The sequence below is a fragment of the Bombus affinis genome, chromosome 10 (assembly GCF_024516045.1).
Source record: "Bombus affinis isolate iyBomAffi1 chromosome 10, iyBomAffi1.2, whole genome shotgun sequence".
Lineage (NCBI taxonomy): Eukaryota > Metazoa > Arthropoda > Insecta > Hymenoptera > Apidae > Bombus > Bombus affinis.
In genome coordinates this window covers 930,329-948,138 of record NC_066353.1, presented here as the reverse complement: position 1 = coordinate 948,138, position 17,810 = coordinate 930,329, and the positions used below count along the sequence as shown (strand labels likewise).

The window sequence follows — 17,810 nt, the reverse complement described above, 5'->3', positions numbered from 1 at the left end:
CGATCATTACAGTATTACTGCTAGTTTCCCGATAGTAGCCGAAATTCAACAATTTGAGTTTTTCTATATGAAAACCACTCCTCTAATAGATGTATTGATAGTGTTAAATATCAATGATTATAAATACTGTCGAGATTTTTTTAACATTGTAACTAACACTTCTACTTACAAACACGCGTCAACAAAGTACAGACTTTGCTAATCAAAACAATTTAATTACACTTACATCAAATACTTTTCGTTAAATTAACACTATGTGAAACTGCTAAATATTCGAACTATCCATATCTACAGAAAGCGAAATGAAAATTTAGCGGTAAATTAGAAAGCTATATTATACATAATTTAATATTTTATGTTTCATTTACCATCTAATGAAAAGCGTGAAATTGAAGATGGTGAGCCATATTTTCAATATATACATACATTCATTGAATGTACCCGTTTAAGAATAAGGTCGCAATATTGATTTCAATTTTGATGTCAAGCATTGTAAAATACGTTGAGTTCGTCTTACAACAAATTTCCACGTTATCAATAGATGTCAGAAGTACAATACACATTATATAAATTTCATGGAATTTGTTTTATTATAATAAAATTTGTTACATTCATAATATCAATAGTTTCTTTTTGCTGTGCACTTTTTAATAACATCAATTAATATATAAACTTATAAGCGAAAAGATAATGTCAATAACTATCACAAAACAGTTACTGCAAGCAAATATTATATATTCAAGGAATCATCATTTACTTATTTTCTCCAGTAGATAATAAATGTAATTCAGGGCCTTGAGATTGTGTTACATTTGAATTTTTCATTTTGGTTTCCAATTCTAAAATAATATGCCTAATTCCAGGCATCCATGCACTACACAGACTAGCATGTTCCATCATTAATGAAACATGTATCTCATCAGCTTTTTTAATATTTCCCTCTCGTAAAGCTGGAAACAAATTTTCCATTGATCTTCTACCACCAGAAAAAATAATGCATTTAAGGAATAATTAGCCACAAAACTAACCTGTAGACAAATCTAAAACATTCTTGTATATCACATTGTTTAATTTATCTTCAAGCCATACAGTTTTCAATATATCTAATCTCTTCTTTACCTCCTTAATTCTACCATTTTCCAATATATGCTCACTAATTACTGTTTCCAAATTTTTCAAAACATTGTTTAAGGCTTCCTCTTTATCAATCACTATATTCTTTCCTTCTACATTTTTGTTTGAAGGACATAACAATGAAGGATGTGGAGCTGTTAATTGATCAGTCCTACCCTGTACATGTGGTGGCATATTTAATGGCTTGTTTACAGAAGATTGTTTATCTACAGCTTGTATAGATCCCATTGGAAATGCTACCCTCTTGTTCAATACTCGCTTAGTAGGTGTTGTAGAACTTTGTCCAGTACAATATATCCATTTCGGAGGATCGTTCCATCCAGGGTCATGACCTAATAAAACTTTTTGCATAGAGCGGTTCTGATCTGCAAAATAAAATTACATAAAGATAATGAAACATATTACTAAACATATTTCTGTATCATACACATTATTATTGTTTATATTAAATATTACAAAGAAATAACTAAATACATATGTCAAAGTATCTATATTACTTGTTTCCTTTTCGCTCATCTGTGATTGTAATGTTATGGAATTCTATATTGAAGGAAATGTCAAAAGAAAACGATAAATAGAGTAGAACTGATTTAGGATTAGTATTAACGTTAAATTTGATAAGCACACTTATAAACTGTTATAAGCGTATTTACTTATACGGTATGATCGTAAACAAATTAACGTTGAATAAGTATAAAATAGACTTGATGATATGACATTATATGAGATTTTATATCAAACGTTCTGTAATACCGACTTCGAAAAAATCCTGTGGAAACTTCCCTCACCCTGCCACCAGGGGTCTACAGCAATAGTGAGCAATTTGGTTAGTTTTTCAAAGTTTAATATAACAAAAAGTACTTTTTACATGAGTAAAATGTTACAAAAGAAATGTCGCAAAGCATTATAAATATTTTTAATTTTATCTTAGGATTAGACCTACCTTTAATTTAACAAAAACTCCAGAAAATTTCATCTTTTCCATTCTGCGATTCGCCTAAAGCTAAACCGATGAAGTTGTCGATGAAGAGCATTTTTTCTGATTTCGATGATTTTGGAACATGTCATAAGGTTCGACATTTTCAACAACTGTTATTTGTACATATAACCGATGGTTGTCTTTAGTTTTCGAATTCTACACAAAAATATCCCACCGCTCGGCCTTAGTTTTCAAGCTGAGTTGGGTTAACAGTACTATTAATTCAGCCGCCTCACAGCAGCCGGATTAATACTGATACTATAACCCAACTTAATTTATGTTGTTTGGGTTAGTGTTAGATTTAACTCTAGTGGGCAATTCGTGAAATAAAAATGACGAGGTTTTTTGAGATTTTCCCTAGAGTGAGGTTAATTTTAGGTTTAGTTCTAAAGTAAAATTGAAAATATCTATGAACTCTATATTATGTAAATCTAAGTTTATTTAAACAACATTCTTTTGTACTATATGAAATACTGCATCTTTATTTTAAATGCGTTGGAAAAGTTTATGAAAAAAGTAGTTTAATTTACATCTTTTACTTTCAATATCTGGTGGCATTAAATGTAAAAATCTAATAAATCGATCATAGCGTTATGACTAACGGCCAATGTATAAACTACACCTTTGGAACCTTTTTTAATTTATTTATTATTATTACAATATTATTATTACAATATCTTTTCATTATTCATTATTATTATAATATTTTAATATATACATATAAACATCTACTTATGCTTAATATTACTTAGGATATATTGCTTTATATACATATACGTACATACATATAAAACGCAAAGTATTTTTATGTTTGTCCGCTTATAACTAAAGAGCTACCGATCCAATTTAGATTGCGTTTGCAGCATTTGATAAAGAATGTGATTTAGTCGAAATGGCACTATTTATTATCTCAAGTCTCCAAGCGATAAAAGAAAACACCAAAAAATTTAGAATGAATAAGTTACACATTCATTGGTGACGCAACGGCAAGGGATAGCCCGAACAGACCGATCGTCATTCTTCGGCTGTACTCGGAATAGGTTCGAATGTTGTATGCGATAGTAGGGAACATGAGACACGTCTTACGTGCTTACATCTTGCAACTAGGATAAAAATAATCACAGTCTTATTTTCGCCGGAACGGGCATTCATAATAATTTTTATTAAAATACATAATTCTTATGCTTCTTTATTTATTATATATATAAACAAGGCCCAAGGACAAGCATTAATATACTCAGCTGTAGGTTCACGGTACAAACGTTTCTCTCGCGGCCAACTCTAAGAAGCCTATTTATGATTCAATAATGTGAATAATCTGACGCTGTTGCTTGAAGACAACGCGACAAAAAAGATTGTATATAAAGAAATATTTTAATATGATTATTAAATACATAATTTCCTTTAAATAATTCTTATCTATTTTCTTTTCGTTTTGACTTATTTTTTGCAATATTAACATCTATCTAAAAATTCAATTACTAAAGACATATATCTGGATAAGGACAGATATATTTGTATTATAATATATATAATATATATATTATATTATATATTTTATATTATATAATATAATAATAATATATGTAAATGATATCTCTCTGGCGATATTACAATATAGCTTTGTTTGTTTAATTTATAAACATTACTTTTACGAAATTAATTATTTATTTTAATTTAATTTAATATAACATTATAATAATATTAATAATAAAAGTGTGTAGTATTTAATACGAGCTAAATATCATTGATCAATTACAAAATAGTGATTGTATATCTACTGATGCTACTCATAAATCGAGTGTTGTAAAGTTCCTAGTTAATTATTCAATATCAACTAACATGCAAGTGAAACTATTGATAAGTTTAATACGCTAATGTAATATAATGCGGATTACGATTTCAATCTATTTAGTTGAAACTTTCACCGCGAAGAAACATAATCATGAAGTTGTTCTGCCCTTCTAATATTTACCAAGAATCTTGGTTATTGTTGAGTATAACGAAATTATTAGGTAAGAAATTGATTAAATAATAAAAATTATAAAATAAATTATCAGAAAATATAAGATTATAAAAATTATTTTAAAGAAAGAATTATATTATTTTTTTTAAATTTACTTTCATATCTGGTTTTGAATATCTTTTCTTTACAGGTTTATATCCTATCAAATTTTTCAGAATTGCATTTCCAAATTATTTATATGTATCTATACTAGTGGCGCTTTATTGGTTTTGTCATTGGCAGTTTTTATATTATATATTTGACATGTTTGATAAATTTCGTTCTATAAATGACACGTTTTTACTTAGATATGTTCGAGTTTACTTAAATGTACTTTCGTATCCTATAATAATAATTTCAAGTATGTACAAATGCTCAAAAGTAAAAGAAGCATTCGAACAGTTAGATACCGTTGATGAAAGCGCAAAGTTCTTAAATATAGAGATCGATCATTCTTTATGTATGAAAAATGATATTGTTAGAATAACTACTGCGATATTTGTAGTACTAACTTGTAATTTAATGGATTACTATGGATTATTGGATAACGATTCAAGCTTTATATATCTTCTTATATGGGTAATTGATAGATTACCCGATTTTGTTTGTGTAATAGTAATATGTTCTTTTACTGTATTTATGTATAAAATTGAGATTAGATTTATACAAATAAATACGATATTAAATATTATTACAAAAGGAAAACATTTCATTTCTATCTCTGAGATGTCCGATATGAACAATGGTATGTTTCTATTGTAATAGACATTTTTGCAAATTATTTTACATTAAAACGAATGGCTTATGTTGAAATTTAGTTTCCAGATATAGATTATTAAAATGGCTTCGATTCGAATTACACAAAACAATGTCACTTTTAAATGAAGCATATAGTTTTCGATTCAAACTCATGACAATAATATACATTGGATATATATGTCTACATGTGTGTATCATCTATAACCATACTTTTAACACATTTTATGCACCTGATGTGATACTGAGTTTTACATGGAGCACCATTGATTTAATCAAACTTGTCTACTTAATTCATATATATGGCAATCTAACGCTAGAGGTAATTTAAAAATATTATTGTTCATATAAGTTAATTACATTTCCTTGTTATATTTTGATTTTTCAGCATAATTAAAGGAATAAATAAATAAAAATATATATTAAACTTTATCCTCAAATAAATTTCAAATATTTTATAAGAATAGTAATCTTAACAATTTTTTAAATTCATGCGCTTGTATAGATACCAACTGATTAACAATAAAGTTACAAAGCACACCATCTTTTATTAAAGAAGTGGAAATATTCGACCAGTTACTCGTCGTTCACCGCTTATTCAACTATTTCACTAATTCTATTATAATAATAAATATATGGTGGAACAAAATATATTCGTATTTTTACTTAAATATCCTCTTTACAATGTTCTAATTTTTTATTATGACGTGTCTCGTCAGCGTGCATTAAGCGCATGCGCAATGCCACCTTACGTGGCATCGGCAGCAGTCACTATTGCAGCGAAATATATTTTCTTCATTTAGTGTAAACATTTGTGGAAATATTAACTTTTGTTATGGTTCAAGTACGTTTAATGACATAACGTAAGTAATTTATATTACAAAAACATCTTGTGAATTACTCATTCGAAAGACTCGTTTATAAGCATTACTCTGTGCAAAATGGCTTATTCTATTTTGCTACTCTAAAGTAACATTTGTTAATAATTTACCACATAGACTGAAGGTCGTTAAGTAATGAGCGTATAAGATTCATTTAAAATCAACGTCCAATATGATGTACGACAATCACATATTTAATTTTGTATAGGTTATCTTATGTCTGTCAATATGTAGCATATTTTGAATGTCTATCTTTAATTTATGAATTTGTAATTGTGCTATGGAATGTGTCACTTATAACATTACGCAATCTTATTTTATGCATTAAAGTTATATGTTTCATAAATATAAGTCTGTTTATTATTTTTAGAAAATTTAATTTTTCATGTATGCTTTAGAGACATTAAAAAACTTACGTGTTAGAAAATGACTTAATTCGGTTTTTAATAATGATGAGATCATGTATTCTCTGAAATAATTAAATTTTTTGAGATAATTAAAATAGTAAAATTATAGTATAAAGAAAAACATTTACAAAAATAATTTGTTCTCTTTTTAGGATCAAAAATGAATCCACAATATATACAGCAACAACAGTCACAACAACAACAGCAACAGTCACAACAGCAACCTAGTTATTTCTCTGGTCCTCCAACTTCATCTCCATATGGAGAAGTAAATTCTAATGTTCCATCAAATATGTTAAAAAGACCCCCAATGAATTCACAATTATATGCTTCTCAAAAAACAATGCAAGGACCTTCCCTTACTAATTTACATCAACCTCAAGCACCATATTATGTGAATAATATACAAACACAAGGTAATATGATTTATTCTTATTCTTCTTTGTTAGAATATATTTATTTTTATAACAAAATAACTTTTGTTTAGGAAATACTCAATATGAATTATCTACAAACAATCCACATATACCACCTCCAGGAAGTCAAAATAATGTAGTTAATCAAATGTCAAATATGTCTTTGGGAGATCAACAAAGACCACCATCTGTGGTAATTATACAGTTTATATATGACATGAACATACTTATAAAGTACTTGATGCATTAATTTTCATTTCATATCACAGCAAAATTTCCCTCCACCACCTTTACCTGGAAAGAGCAGTCCAACAATATCTACACCTTCAAATGTGAATGGTTTTAATAATTTATTAGAAACATCATCGGGGAGTGGTAAGAATAAAAAACTCAATTAACATTCACTAAAGTTAATAGAAAATTAAATTTCTTTTACTTTAACAGGTTCCACAGGGCAAACTGATCCTGGTGGAAAATCTGGATCAGCTATTTCTGGACAGAATGTGCAAGAGCAAAAAGCAGCTTTAAAAGCTTCTACACCACAGCTTACTGGTCTTCCATTTTCAGGACCTTCTACAGGGACTACTTCTAGCCATTATTATGCTGGACAAACTTTGCAATCTGAACAAGCATTTAATGCAGGATTGTCTTTAAATCAACATCAACCTGGTCAAATGAACGTTACTGATACATCTGAACAATCGAATTTTCCCAAGCCACCAATGGGGCAAAGATCTACAGTTCCACCATTACAGGGGCAACAAAATGTATCTAGTTTATCTTTACCTGGGCAGCAAAATCTCTCTAACCCAATAATACCGGGTCAAACAAATATATCAGAGCCTCCATTATCAAATCAACAAATACATAACAACATGCTCATGCAAGGTACACATGGACAACAAAATTTAATAGGGCCACCAAAACAAAATTTGTCAAATCCACTGTCACAAACTCAACAAACATTGTCTGGTCCTCCTATCTCTACACCACCCTTACCAGGACAACATTATTCTTCATTACAAGGGCAACAAAAATCTGGTCATTCCTTTGGTCCTTCGCAAATGAATCAACAGAACATACATCCACCTCCAATACCAGGCCAACAAAGTGGTGCCCCACCTTCATTAACAACTCAACAGGGCTTTAATAGGCCACCATTATTAGGACAACAAAATTTACCAAATTCACAAATGCCACCTCCATTACCTGGCCAACCAATGGGACAGATGATAAATTCTGGTACAAGTTTACCACAATCTGGGCAAAGACCATACACATCTGGACCACCAATGCAAGGACAACATATGGGAAATCCTGTAGGAGTTAGTCGTAGCTCACCCAATGCAATGCCAAACTATCAGCATACAGGATATCAAGGCTATAATAATGTACGTTGTTTCTGAAAGTAATAATTATTAAAATTACTAAAAGTTATCTATTATAAATCTCTTTTCTTGTTTTAGGATATGTATAATGCTCAAAGAGGTTCATATCCAGGTATTTCACCAGGCGTAACGAGTGGATATCAGCCAGGTATGCAACCACAACAAAGTAGACGTTTAGATCCTGAACAAATGCCAAGTCCGGTAAGAAATTAGATATGAAATTGTTATAACTTACAGTTTGGTTCTTTAAGATAACCTCAAATATATTTTTAAAGATTCAAGTAATTCAAGATGATCAACGCGTAAAAGGTGGTGTATTCTTAACAAATCAAAAGGGATTGGTTCCGCCATTAGTAACCACCAAATTCATAACACAGGATCAAGGAAATGCATCGCCTAGATATATCAGATCTACTATGTACACTGTTCCTACCACAGCAGATATTATAAAACAAGTACGTTGAATAATTTATGTGTACGTGAAATCATTAACTTAAGTTTATACAGGACTCAAAATAATTTTCCTTTCCAGACGAATGTTCCATTTGGTCTAATAGTAAGTCCAATGGCTCGTATAGCGGAAGGAGAATACGAACCACCTATTGTAGATATGGGTGAAATTGGTCCAGTGCGTTGTGTGCGATGTAAAGCATATATGAGTCCATTTATGCAATTTATTGATGCAGGAAGAAGATTCCAATGCATGTTTTGTAAAGCAACAACTGAAGGTACAAATTTATTTTCTTAGCATATTTTACTTGATACAATTGTTAATCTTTTTTTGTTTTGAATTTAGTTCCAGCAGAGTATTTCCAACATCTGGATCATACTGGACAACGTATGGATCGTTATGAAAGACCAGAATTAATGTTAGGAACATATGAATATATTGCTACTAAAGATTACTGCAGAGTAAGATATGGATTAAAAGACTATTTTATTGTAACACTTTCTATTACCTTAATCTTGAAATATTCATTTTAGAACAATGCTTTTCCAAAACCACCAGCTATTGTGTTCGTGATTGATGTATCATACAACACAGTTAAATCTGGTTTAGTTAATTTATTATGTATGCAAATGAAGTCAATCTTGCGACATTTACCCGTTGACGCTGGTCAATCGAAAACGAACATGAAAGTAGGATTTATAACGTACAATAATACGGTGCACTTTTACAATATTAATTCCTGCCTTGCTCAACCACAAATGATGGTTGTGGGGGACATACAAGACGTTTTTATGCCACTTCTTGATGGATTTTTATGCGATGTCGAAGAAAGCGAATCTGTTATTGATGGTTTAATGACACAAATACCAGCAATGTTTGCAGACACGCGTGAAACAGAAACAATTCTTGCACCAGCCATCCAGGCCGGATTAGAAGCATTAAAGGTATCTTTGCAATACACAGTATGAGATAAAACAATTATGAAATATATCAACCAATTATAATTTTAATAAAAAATCTTAAGGCTTCAGATTGCTCTGGGAAATTAATGGTTTTCCATTCTTCTTTGCCCATTGCTGATGCACCTGGTAAACTGAAAAATCGTGATGATCGTAAAGTACTTGGAACAGAGAAAGAGAAAACTGTATTAGGTGAATTGGTTTCATTACTTCTAAGTTAATATTATGCCCAATTTATAACCAAAAATTCACTTTCCTTTTCAGCGCCGCAAAATAATGTTTACAATAATCTAGGTCAAGATTGCGTAGGTGTGGGTTGTTCTGTAGATTTGTTTGTTTTCAATAATTCATATGTGGATCTTGCGACAGTAGGACAAATTGCCAGATTAACTGGTGGAGAAGTTTATAAATATACTTATTTTCAGGTAGTAGTAGTAAGATTAATTTAATATTGGCAAGTAAAAAATGTACACCATGTGAAGTTTTGTATTTTTTAGGCTGATATAGATGGTGACCGTTTAGTTTCGGATGTTATTAATAACATTAGTAGACCAATTGCATTTGATGCCATTATGCGCGTACGTACCTCTACCGGTGTTCGTGCAACTGATTTCTACGGTCACTTCTTTATGTCAAATACTACAGATATGGAATTAGCTAGTGTGGATTGTAATAAGGTAAAGTGTTGTTGCAATTTAATTTTGTATTTTATTACATATTTTAAAAGTTAATTTCTACATTTAACATTTCAGGCCATTGCTATAGAAGTGAAACATGATGATAAACTAACAGATGATGAAGGTGTATATATTCAAGCAGCTTTGTTGTACACTTCCTGCAGTGGAGTTAGGAGATTACGTATTATTAACCTTAGTTTAAAAACGTCGTCTCAAATGGCTGAATTATATCGGACTTGTGACCTAGATGCTATCATAAATTATTTCTCTAAACAAAGTGAGATAAATCATTATTATGCCATGATAATCTCAAATATATTAAATATTAGTTTATTAAACCTAATTATTATTTCAGGTGTGTTTAAACTAATTGAATCAACTCCAAAAACCGTGAAAGATAATTTAATTTCAAGATGTGCTAATATATTGGCGGCATATCGAAAACATTGTGCTTCTCCATCAAATGCTGGTCAATTAATATTACCAGAATGTATGAAATTACTCCCACTCTACATCAACTCGTTATTGAAAAGTGATGCAATATCTGGAGGTACATAATTTTGTTCCTAATTCCGTACGTTTCACAATATGGTCAGTACTATAAATTCAATTTTCTAGGTACTGATATGACTATTGACGATAGATCTTTCGTTATGCAAGCAGTTGCAACTATGCCAATTTTTATATCAGTTGTGTATATCTATCCAAGATTACTTCCTTTACACGATATTGACCCTCAAGATTCAGAGTTACCACAAATATTGCGCTGCTCCATTGATAAATTCACTGATGATGGCGCGTACTTACTGGGTATGATTTCATTTATCAATTTCTTAATAAGTTTTCAATTTTTAGTTATATCTATTTTTATTTTATATTTTACATTTTTAGAAAATAGTATCCACATGTTCCTGTGGTTAGGCCTGGCACTTTCCCCACAATGGGTACAGGCAGTATTCGGTGTCCCATCAGTAGTTCAAGTTGACACAGACTGTACTGCACTGCCAGTATTAGATACTCCACTAAATAAACGGATTACCGATATCATTAATCGTGTACGTATGGAAAGGCATCGTTGTATGAGGGTAAGTAAATTAAAATTTATGAAATGTACTAAAAATGTCATGAAACTCATGTTTTATTAAATCTTTTCAGTTAACTATAATAAGACAACGTGAAAAACTAGAAATGGTATTACGTCATTTCTTGATTGAGGATAGAGAAAACGATGGAAGCCCGAGTTACGTTGATTTCCTTTGCCATATGCACAAAGAAATAAGAACACTTCTTAGCCAATAAAATGAATATTAAAGAGCAATCAGTTACCTTATGTTGAAACCCTAGCTTGCTACATGTTTGTGACTTTTGTCATGTTATATCGAGGGTCAGTTAGATTATTAAAATGAAATTCATTCAAAGCTCAATGGAAAGCATAGGTTGTGCGTGCATTCATATGCATCATGACAAAAAAAAAATGTAAAGCAAAACTTAACATATATTTGTAACATGATACCTATGAAAGGGCAATGAGAACTTTACAAAATAACTAATCATTCCGTGGAAAAGAATGGTGTATTTGACATCATATGAAAACATCCGAATGCACTCATACAGTGATTTATACATGAATTGTAAACGTAAACTTGTATTATTACATTTTATTTTAACTAGCTCATTAATGTTATCATTATGTTAAATTAAATAATAAAAATGTATTAAATCATTATAAATTTATATATGAAAACAATATCTTGTGTTAATTGAATAATACTATTGCAATGAAAACTATTTGTATGTTAATACTATTTTACTATATTATATATTACAATCTCAAAAATGTTTTACATTTGAGAGTGCATATAAAACAGTTATATGACATTTTTTATTATATTTTAATTTCCACTTTTAAATATAGCGTTATTGTGAGTTACGTTTAATAAATTTCATATATGTACATTATCAATGCATTTAATTTAATTATTTATTCATATAAACAAATATTTAGAAAAATATATGTAGAAACGACTAAAAGCTATAAATAAATATATATTTCTATTTATATATCATTATATTTTGTAAATACTTGAAAATTTTGTATTTCTTTCTAAATATGTTTCGAAGTTATCCAAATTTACGGATATTTTATTATTCATCCTTTTTATTTAGTGTTGTCACAGTCATATAAATAGATCTCGATACTCGCTAAAAAGACTCGTTCGAAAATTGAGTCGTGAAAAATCACCATGGAACACAACAAAGTCCTCGTTCTTGCAAGACAGACAGAAATAAGTAGAGTGTCTCTTCATAGCATGTCATGAATGCGCAGAACATGAGCCTTCTTGTTTTCCATGTTGATTGTTCATAACTCTATCGTGTCTAATGCACTGTATCTTTATATCTCTATGGTATAATCAAAGATGAATGAGAAGATCATCAATACAGTCTTTTCGATATCTACGTTCTACATATTTCACTCTAAGCTTTTTCCTGTAAAATCATTACGTTTCTTTCTACTTAACTTAACTATAAAGTTTATCACAAAGTAAACGCATTATAATGGATTATTCATTTTATATCTTGAAAATATGTTCTCTATTACTTTTGGAATGAAACTTTTTGTCAGAAATCGGATGCCACTTACTTCATATTGATTGAAGTTTCTCATGCATTTTATAAATGTCAAGTAAAACATTTTTTTAATATGCTTATATTTTACTTATATTATTTAAAAATAAATATTTTTTCCAAGTGAAGGGGGCGGGATGATATTGGTTGCCTTGTCCTTCGATGTCCCTCGATCGCTCGATCGATTACCTTGTTGTCACTCGATAACAAGTGTATTTATTAATATTCATAAGTAATAATTGTTAAATTATAATGAGTACACATTCGTTGTAATTAAAACAATGTAATGTTAAATTTACGTTTCAACTTGATTTTACCTCTATAATAAATACGCATTAATTATAACCTGTCATTAAAATTTGTATTATTATCTTGTAGATTATCTTATACATATGTTAATTGAAAAATATGTTAATATCAGTTTTGTAAATAATAATACTAGGAAATGATATAAATATTTATGCAATGATTGAATGAAAATTATTTGCATTATTATTAATAAAACATTAATTGAAAACATAAAATACGATTTAACATGTTTTCTAAGCATGTATATTTTGAATTTGCACATTGAGGATATATTGAGGATTGTATATATTTAATTAACAAATATTGTCAAATTTTGTCAATACCACCTGACAAAATCCGCAATCACTTAGTTGCCAACCCAATATAATCTTTAATAAAAAAAAGTCTCTATTAGGATCAACTATTCAAATCAACTTTCAAGATCAGCAAAACGAAATTGTGTAAACCTTTTTTAACCAAGTATTTTGCTAACAACTGTTACATTAGAGCCGCATTGGCTTAATGGACTAGGCTTAATTTCGTAATCGAGAGGACTTCGGAGTTCAAATTTTAATGGTCCAGTCAATTTTCAGTAGTTTTTCTTACCAAGAGCTCATTGGTGAACAATGTAGCCATTGACTACCAGAGGCCTTCATTCTCAATGTCCACTTTTGACTGACATTTTTAACAGTGCCGTAGACTTCATCCCTTCCTATTCGTTTCCGAGTGTAATCATTAACATCAAAGAAATTATATTTATATTTAAAATCTTTTTCTGATTTAGTTTGATGTGATATATTTACATAATTTTAAACACAATTGTACACGATATCAAACTTAAAGTAATGTTATCATTATTATTTATGGATTCTTTATACATAGTTATTTATAGGTTATTTTTGGGTTATGTTGTTCTATCAATATATCTTAATTAGTTATTATGTATTAAATGAACATTAAAAAAAAATAAATAAATGATTATATACTTTTTATTTACGTTAATTTTGTCTTTTATTTGGTTTCAGAGATTTATAAAATGACAAAACGAAAACTAAAATCTGATAATGAATCAAGACCAAAGAAAAATAAAACAGAAAATAACAATGATATATATAACAATATAAAAAATAATAAAGATAATAAACTTAAAATTAAAAAGACAGCAAAGGAAAAAAGTGAAGAAGTTGTAACAAAAGATGGCAAAGAGAATCATAATATCAACAATATAAATGGGAAATCCAACATGGTAAATAGCAACTCTATGGAAAAGCCAAATTGGCAAGAATTTAAAAAGAAAAAGAAAGAAATTAGAGAAAAATATAAAGCCAAACGTTTCAGTAATATTTATGATATATCGATTGTAACAAAACAGCTTGGTGAAAAATTACGTAGGGTTGACTGTTCAAAACTGGAACGTAAAAGATTAATTTTAAAGGCACATGATTTACTAAAAACTAATTACAATAAAATAATATTTACACATGATATGTCTCGTATCATTCAGTGGATCTTCAAGTATAGTGACGCAGAGATTCGACAGGCTATTTCTAAGGAATTGAAACCTTCATTTTTGTCTATGATTGAATCAAAATATGCAAGGAATTGTATAAAAACAATGCTAAAGTATGGATCTCAAGAAACTAGGCATGAAATTATTTCTACTTGTTATGGTAATATAGTAAGATTCATGAGTCATTCTGTATCTGCTCCATTATTGGAACTTATGTATTCAACATGGGCTACAGAAATAGAGAAGAGATACTTTAAACAAGAATTTTATGGTGACATGTATAAACAGGCTAAAGATAAAAAAATTAAGACTTTGTCTGATACTTATGTAATTGCAGAAGATATGAAAGCAGCAACATTGTCTGCAGTAAAAGGAAATTTAATGAGAATATTAAATAAGAAATTTTTAAATTCCACTCTTTTGCACTGTGTCCTTTTAGAATTTTTAAATAATTGTTCTCTTGAAGATAAAAAAGAAATAATAGCTATGTTAAAAAGTTCGATGGTAGAATTGTCTCAAACAAAATTTGGTTCACAAGTTGCTGTAATATGTATATGGCATGGCTCAAACAAGGACAGAAAAATCATTATGAAATCTATTAAAGGTAATATAAAAAATATTTCAATGTCTGAGTATGGATATTTGATACTATTAGCATTATTTGATTCGGTAGATGATACTGTTTTAATAAAAAAAATTATATTCTCAGAAATACAAAATGATCTGATAGATATAGCATTAAGTGATCATGGAAAACATGTAATATTGTATTTAGTAGCTAGAAGAAATTCCCATTATTTTGCTCCCAGTATAGTGAAATACTTGGAGCAAGGGGACAACAATGCAACAAGCAAAAAACCAGCTCATATAAGAGAGAAAGAACTTTTAGATTTAATTTCTGATTCACTTCTTGAATCTGTAATTATAAACACGCCAATTTGGATGTCCAACAGTTCTATTGCAATGATAACATTAGCAATACTGAAAGTAGGTACTAAAGAAAAATTAGAAAAAGCCTTCGAAGCTATCACTATATTTATCACAGACTTAAAATCAAAGATTAAAGAAGGAGATGAAGAATATAAACCTGTTGAACATGCCGGTTTACATATGATGTTAAAAAAGCTAATACAGAATGATAAAGAGTTGCAAGAGAAAGGTGAAAGTACATTTGGAAAAATATTAGTTAATCATTTAGAAACAAATATTATAGAGGAATGGATAGAATGCAATAGAGGATGCTTTTTGTTTGTATTATTACTAGAAAATGGAACAGTGCCCACTGTGAATACTATACTTTCTAAGTTAAAGCCAGTGATGAATATTTTGAAGTCAAAATCAAATCCAGGTGCCAAAATCTTGTTAAAGAAGTTAAAATAAATGAATTATTTATATAATGTTCAATTCTGGATAATTCAGGGACCGATTCTTAAGTCTGAAAATCGAGTTTATTCTAACAATACTTAAATAAAATACAGAGGTAAACAACAATTAATAATAATTAATAACAATAAATAATAATGAATAACAAAGCTTTGTACAAGATCTACCTGAAAATCGACAATCAATTTTCCACGTCCTAAACTACTTCTCTGTCAATCTTCAATACTATAAATAATAATTTCCTTCTTGTAACCGTGTCTATTTCTAATGCTCGAAATACTTTTTCTTCTCTAACCGTCCGTCTGTGTAATGACTTTGGCAAATCGGTTATCCGTAACGACAAATAAGGTCGTTATCCGTTAAACAGAGTAGGCTTTTTGTTTATCCGCATTTGAACTCTTAGGGAGTTTACATTTATGTAGATAAATAATGAGCAACAAAGATTGTACTAAGTTGCAAAAATAAAAATTATAAATACTAAATCATGTTTTGATAGAAATTATAAGGATGTTTAAGATGTATGAGTGTATGTTACTGAATTTCATTTATAATATAAATATTAGTAATAATTCCTTTTTTCATCTTTTAAATTTGTTAACATATATAAATAATTATGTAAAAATTATACATAATATAATGTATAGTTGTTACTTACGTATTACATATTATTTTATTACACTTACTTGTACCTACCTATACAAATGCACAAGTATATGTAAATTTGTTTCAAATGCAAACTTTATTAATTTTATTTATTTAGTAAAGTTACTCCATTATTCCATTATCATTTGAAAGGAAAGGTTTTCTTTTCTTCTCCAAGAAGTATATAATAAACAATTAATTTCTTTTTCTGAGGGAACTAAATTTAATTATTGTGCGATTTTGTTATTTCCATATCTGTTCATATCGAATAGGAAAGTTTTTTGTAGAACAGTACAATGAAATAGGTTCTTGTATAGACTAGCCTGGAATTAAAAAGAGCAGATCCCTAACTTTATAAGTTTTTGTATATGAGAGCATGGAACGCTTTCAACACTTGGCAGGGGGGCGGCAGGTGCATGCTATTATACTTTTATATTTGACACGTATATTGAAAAGTAAATTTGTTTTTAGTTTTTTTTTAATTCATTAAAAAGTTGTGTAACTATCAACGCTATCTATAATATATATAAATATCATGTCCTAAATATTATTCATGACTGAAAAATTTCAATGTTATTAAATTTTTTATTGAAAAAGGAATATTATAGTATAATTTTAGAGTTTACAAATGTATCTAATAATAAAAAAATATTTATATTATATAACATTCATTAAACATTAGTTAGATATAAAATAATAATAATATTATAATCATAATAATCATATATATAACTCAAATACATTATTATAATACCGCTTTTTCCTTCTATTCCCCTTGCTAGATGACCTACCGTGAGTCGAGTACGCGATTGCATTAAAGGGAGAGAGAAAAAGAAATAACCGAGTACGACCTATTTTTACACGATGGCATTACACAACGAATTTTAACTTCTTGATTGAAGTGCCTTACTGCAGCTAAATTGACTAACATCGTCTGGTCACTAAGAAGTCTTTATTACCTTCCCATTACAGAAGTTTCCAGAATATGTACACAATTGTATATTTTTACTGATAAATAATTTTGGCATTTAATCAATTAATATGAGACATTAAAATTCTTCTATTCGATGACCTTGGCTACGCAACTGAACAATTCATTTTTGTCGCACCAATATTCACACTATGGAGTGCCACAAGATAATATATATACTTACATTCTTAAAATTAACATTATGTGGCGCTTACTTAAAATGACTATGGAGACTAAAAAGTAGACGGAAAGAAGGATAAAGGAAGAAGGACGGGAAAAGAATGTTTCATGAACTTGCTATAGCTAAATTCGTCATCAATGCTCATCAATCAACAAAAC

The 17,810-nt window shown here is 29.1% G+C and overlaps 4 protein-coding genes across 6 annotated transcripts; 3 read left to right on the top strand and 1 right to left on the bottom strand.

The window, feature by feature from the left end:
• Positions 1 to 562: 562 nt before the first annotated feature.
• On the bottom strand, positions 563 to 2,367 carry LOC126921331 (steroid receptor RNA activator 1-like). 3 transcript variants are annotated; one of them, XM_050732830.1, is made up of 4 exons: positions 1,632 to 1,888; positions 1,375 to 1,499; positions 1,029 to 1,290; positions 563 to 950 (listed from the first exon to the last, which is right to left on the bottom strand). In XM_050732830.1, exons 1-4 carry the CDS (start codon positions 1,648 to 1,650, stop codon positions 754 to 756), a joined length of 603 nt encoding a protein of 200 aa, XP_050588787.1. In that variant the 5' UTR covers positions 1,651 to 1,888; the 3' UTR covers positions 563 to 753. The 3 variants fall into 3 exon arrangements, with proteins under 3 accessions (XP_050588787.1, XP_050588786.1, XP_050588785.1); XM_050732829.1 differs by lacking the exon at positions 1,632 to 1,888 and adding an exon at positions 2,078 to 2,367 and having other exon boundaries at positions 1,029 to 1,499; XM_050732828.1 differs by having other exon boundaries at positions 1,029 to 1,499; positions 1,632 to 1,885.
• A 1,352-nt stretch (positions 2,368 to 3,719) lies between these two features.
• Positions 3,720 to 5,738, top strand: LOC126921217 (uncharacterized). The gene is made up of 4 exons (XM_050732578.1): positions 3,720 to 4,128; positions 4,270 to 4,863; positions 4,937 to 5,196; positions 5,263 to 5,738. Exons 1-4 carry the CDS (start codon positions 4,059 to 4,061, stop codon positions 5,269 to 5,271), a joined length of 933 nt encoding a protein of 310 aa, XP_050588535.1. The 5' UTR covers positions 3,720 to 4,058; the 3' UTR covers positions 5,272 to 5,738.
• On the top strand, positions 5,589 to 11,800 carry LOC126921197 (protein transport protein Sec24C). Its single transcript, XM_050732526.1, has 18 exons — positions 5,589 to 5,737; positions 6,315 to 6,578; positions 6,650 to 6,771; positions 6,848 to 6,953; positions 7,023 to 7,969; positions 8,045 to 8,167; positions 8,242 to 8,421; positions 8,499 to 8,694; positions 8,763 to 8,878; positions 8,951 to 9,361; positions 9,442 to 9,568; positions 9,641 to 9,801; positions 9,874 to 10,053; positions 10,129 to 10,330; positions 10,409 to 10,603; positions 10,672 to 10,863; positions 10,945 to 11,138; positions 11,209 to 11,800. Exons 2-18 carry the CDS (start codon positions 6,323 to 6,325, stop codon positions 11,350 to 11,352), a joined length of 3,852 nt encoding a protein of 1,283 aa, XP_050588483.1. The 5' UTR covers positions 5,589 to 5,737; positions 6,315 to 6,322; the 3' UTR covers positions 11,353 to 11,800.
• A 1,740-nt stretch (positions 11,801 to 13,540) lies between these two features.
• On the top strand, positions 13,541 to 16,378 carry LOC126921205 (protein penguin). Its single transcript, XM_050732542.1, has 2 exons — positions 13,541 to 13,808; positions 13,992 to 16,378. The coding sequence occupies exon 2, from the start codon at positions 14,003 to 14,005 to the stop codon at positions 15,854 to 15,856; it is 1,854 nt and encodes a 617-aa protein (XP_050588499.1). The 5' UTR covers positions 13,541 to 13,808; positions 13,992 to 14,002; the 3' UTR covers positions 15,857 to 16,378.
• Positions 16,379 to 17,810: the final 1,432 nt, after the last annotated feature.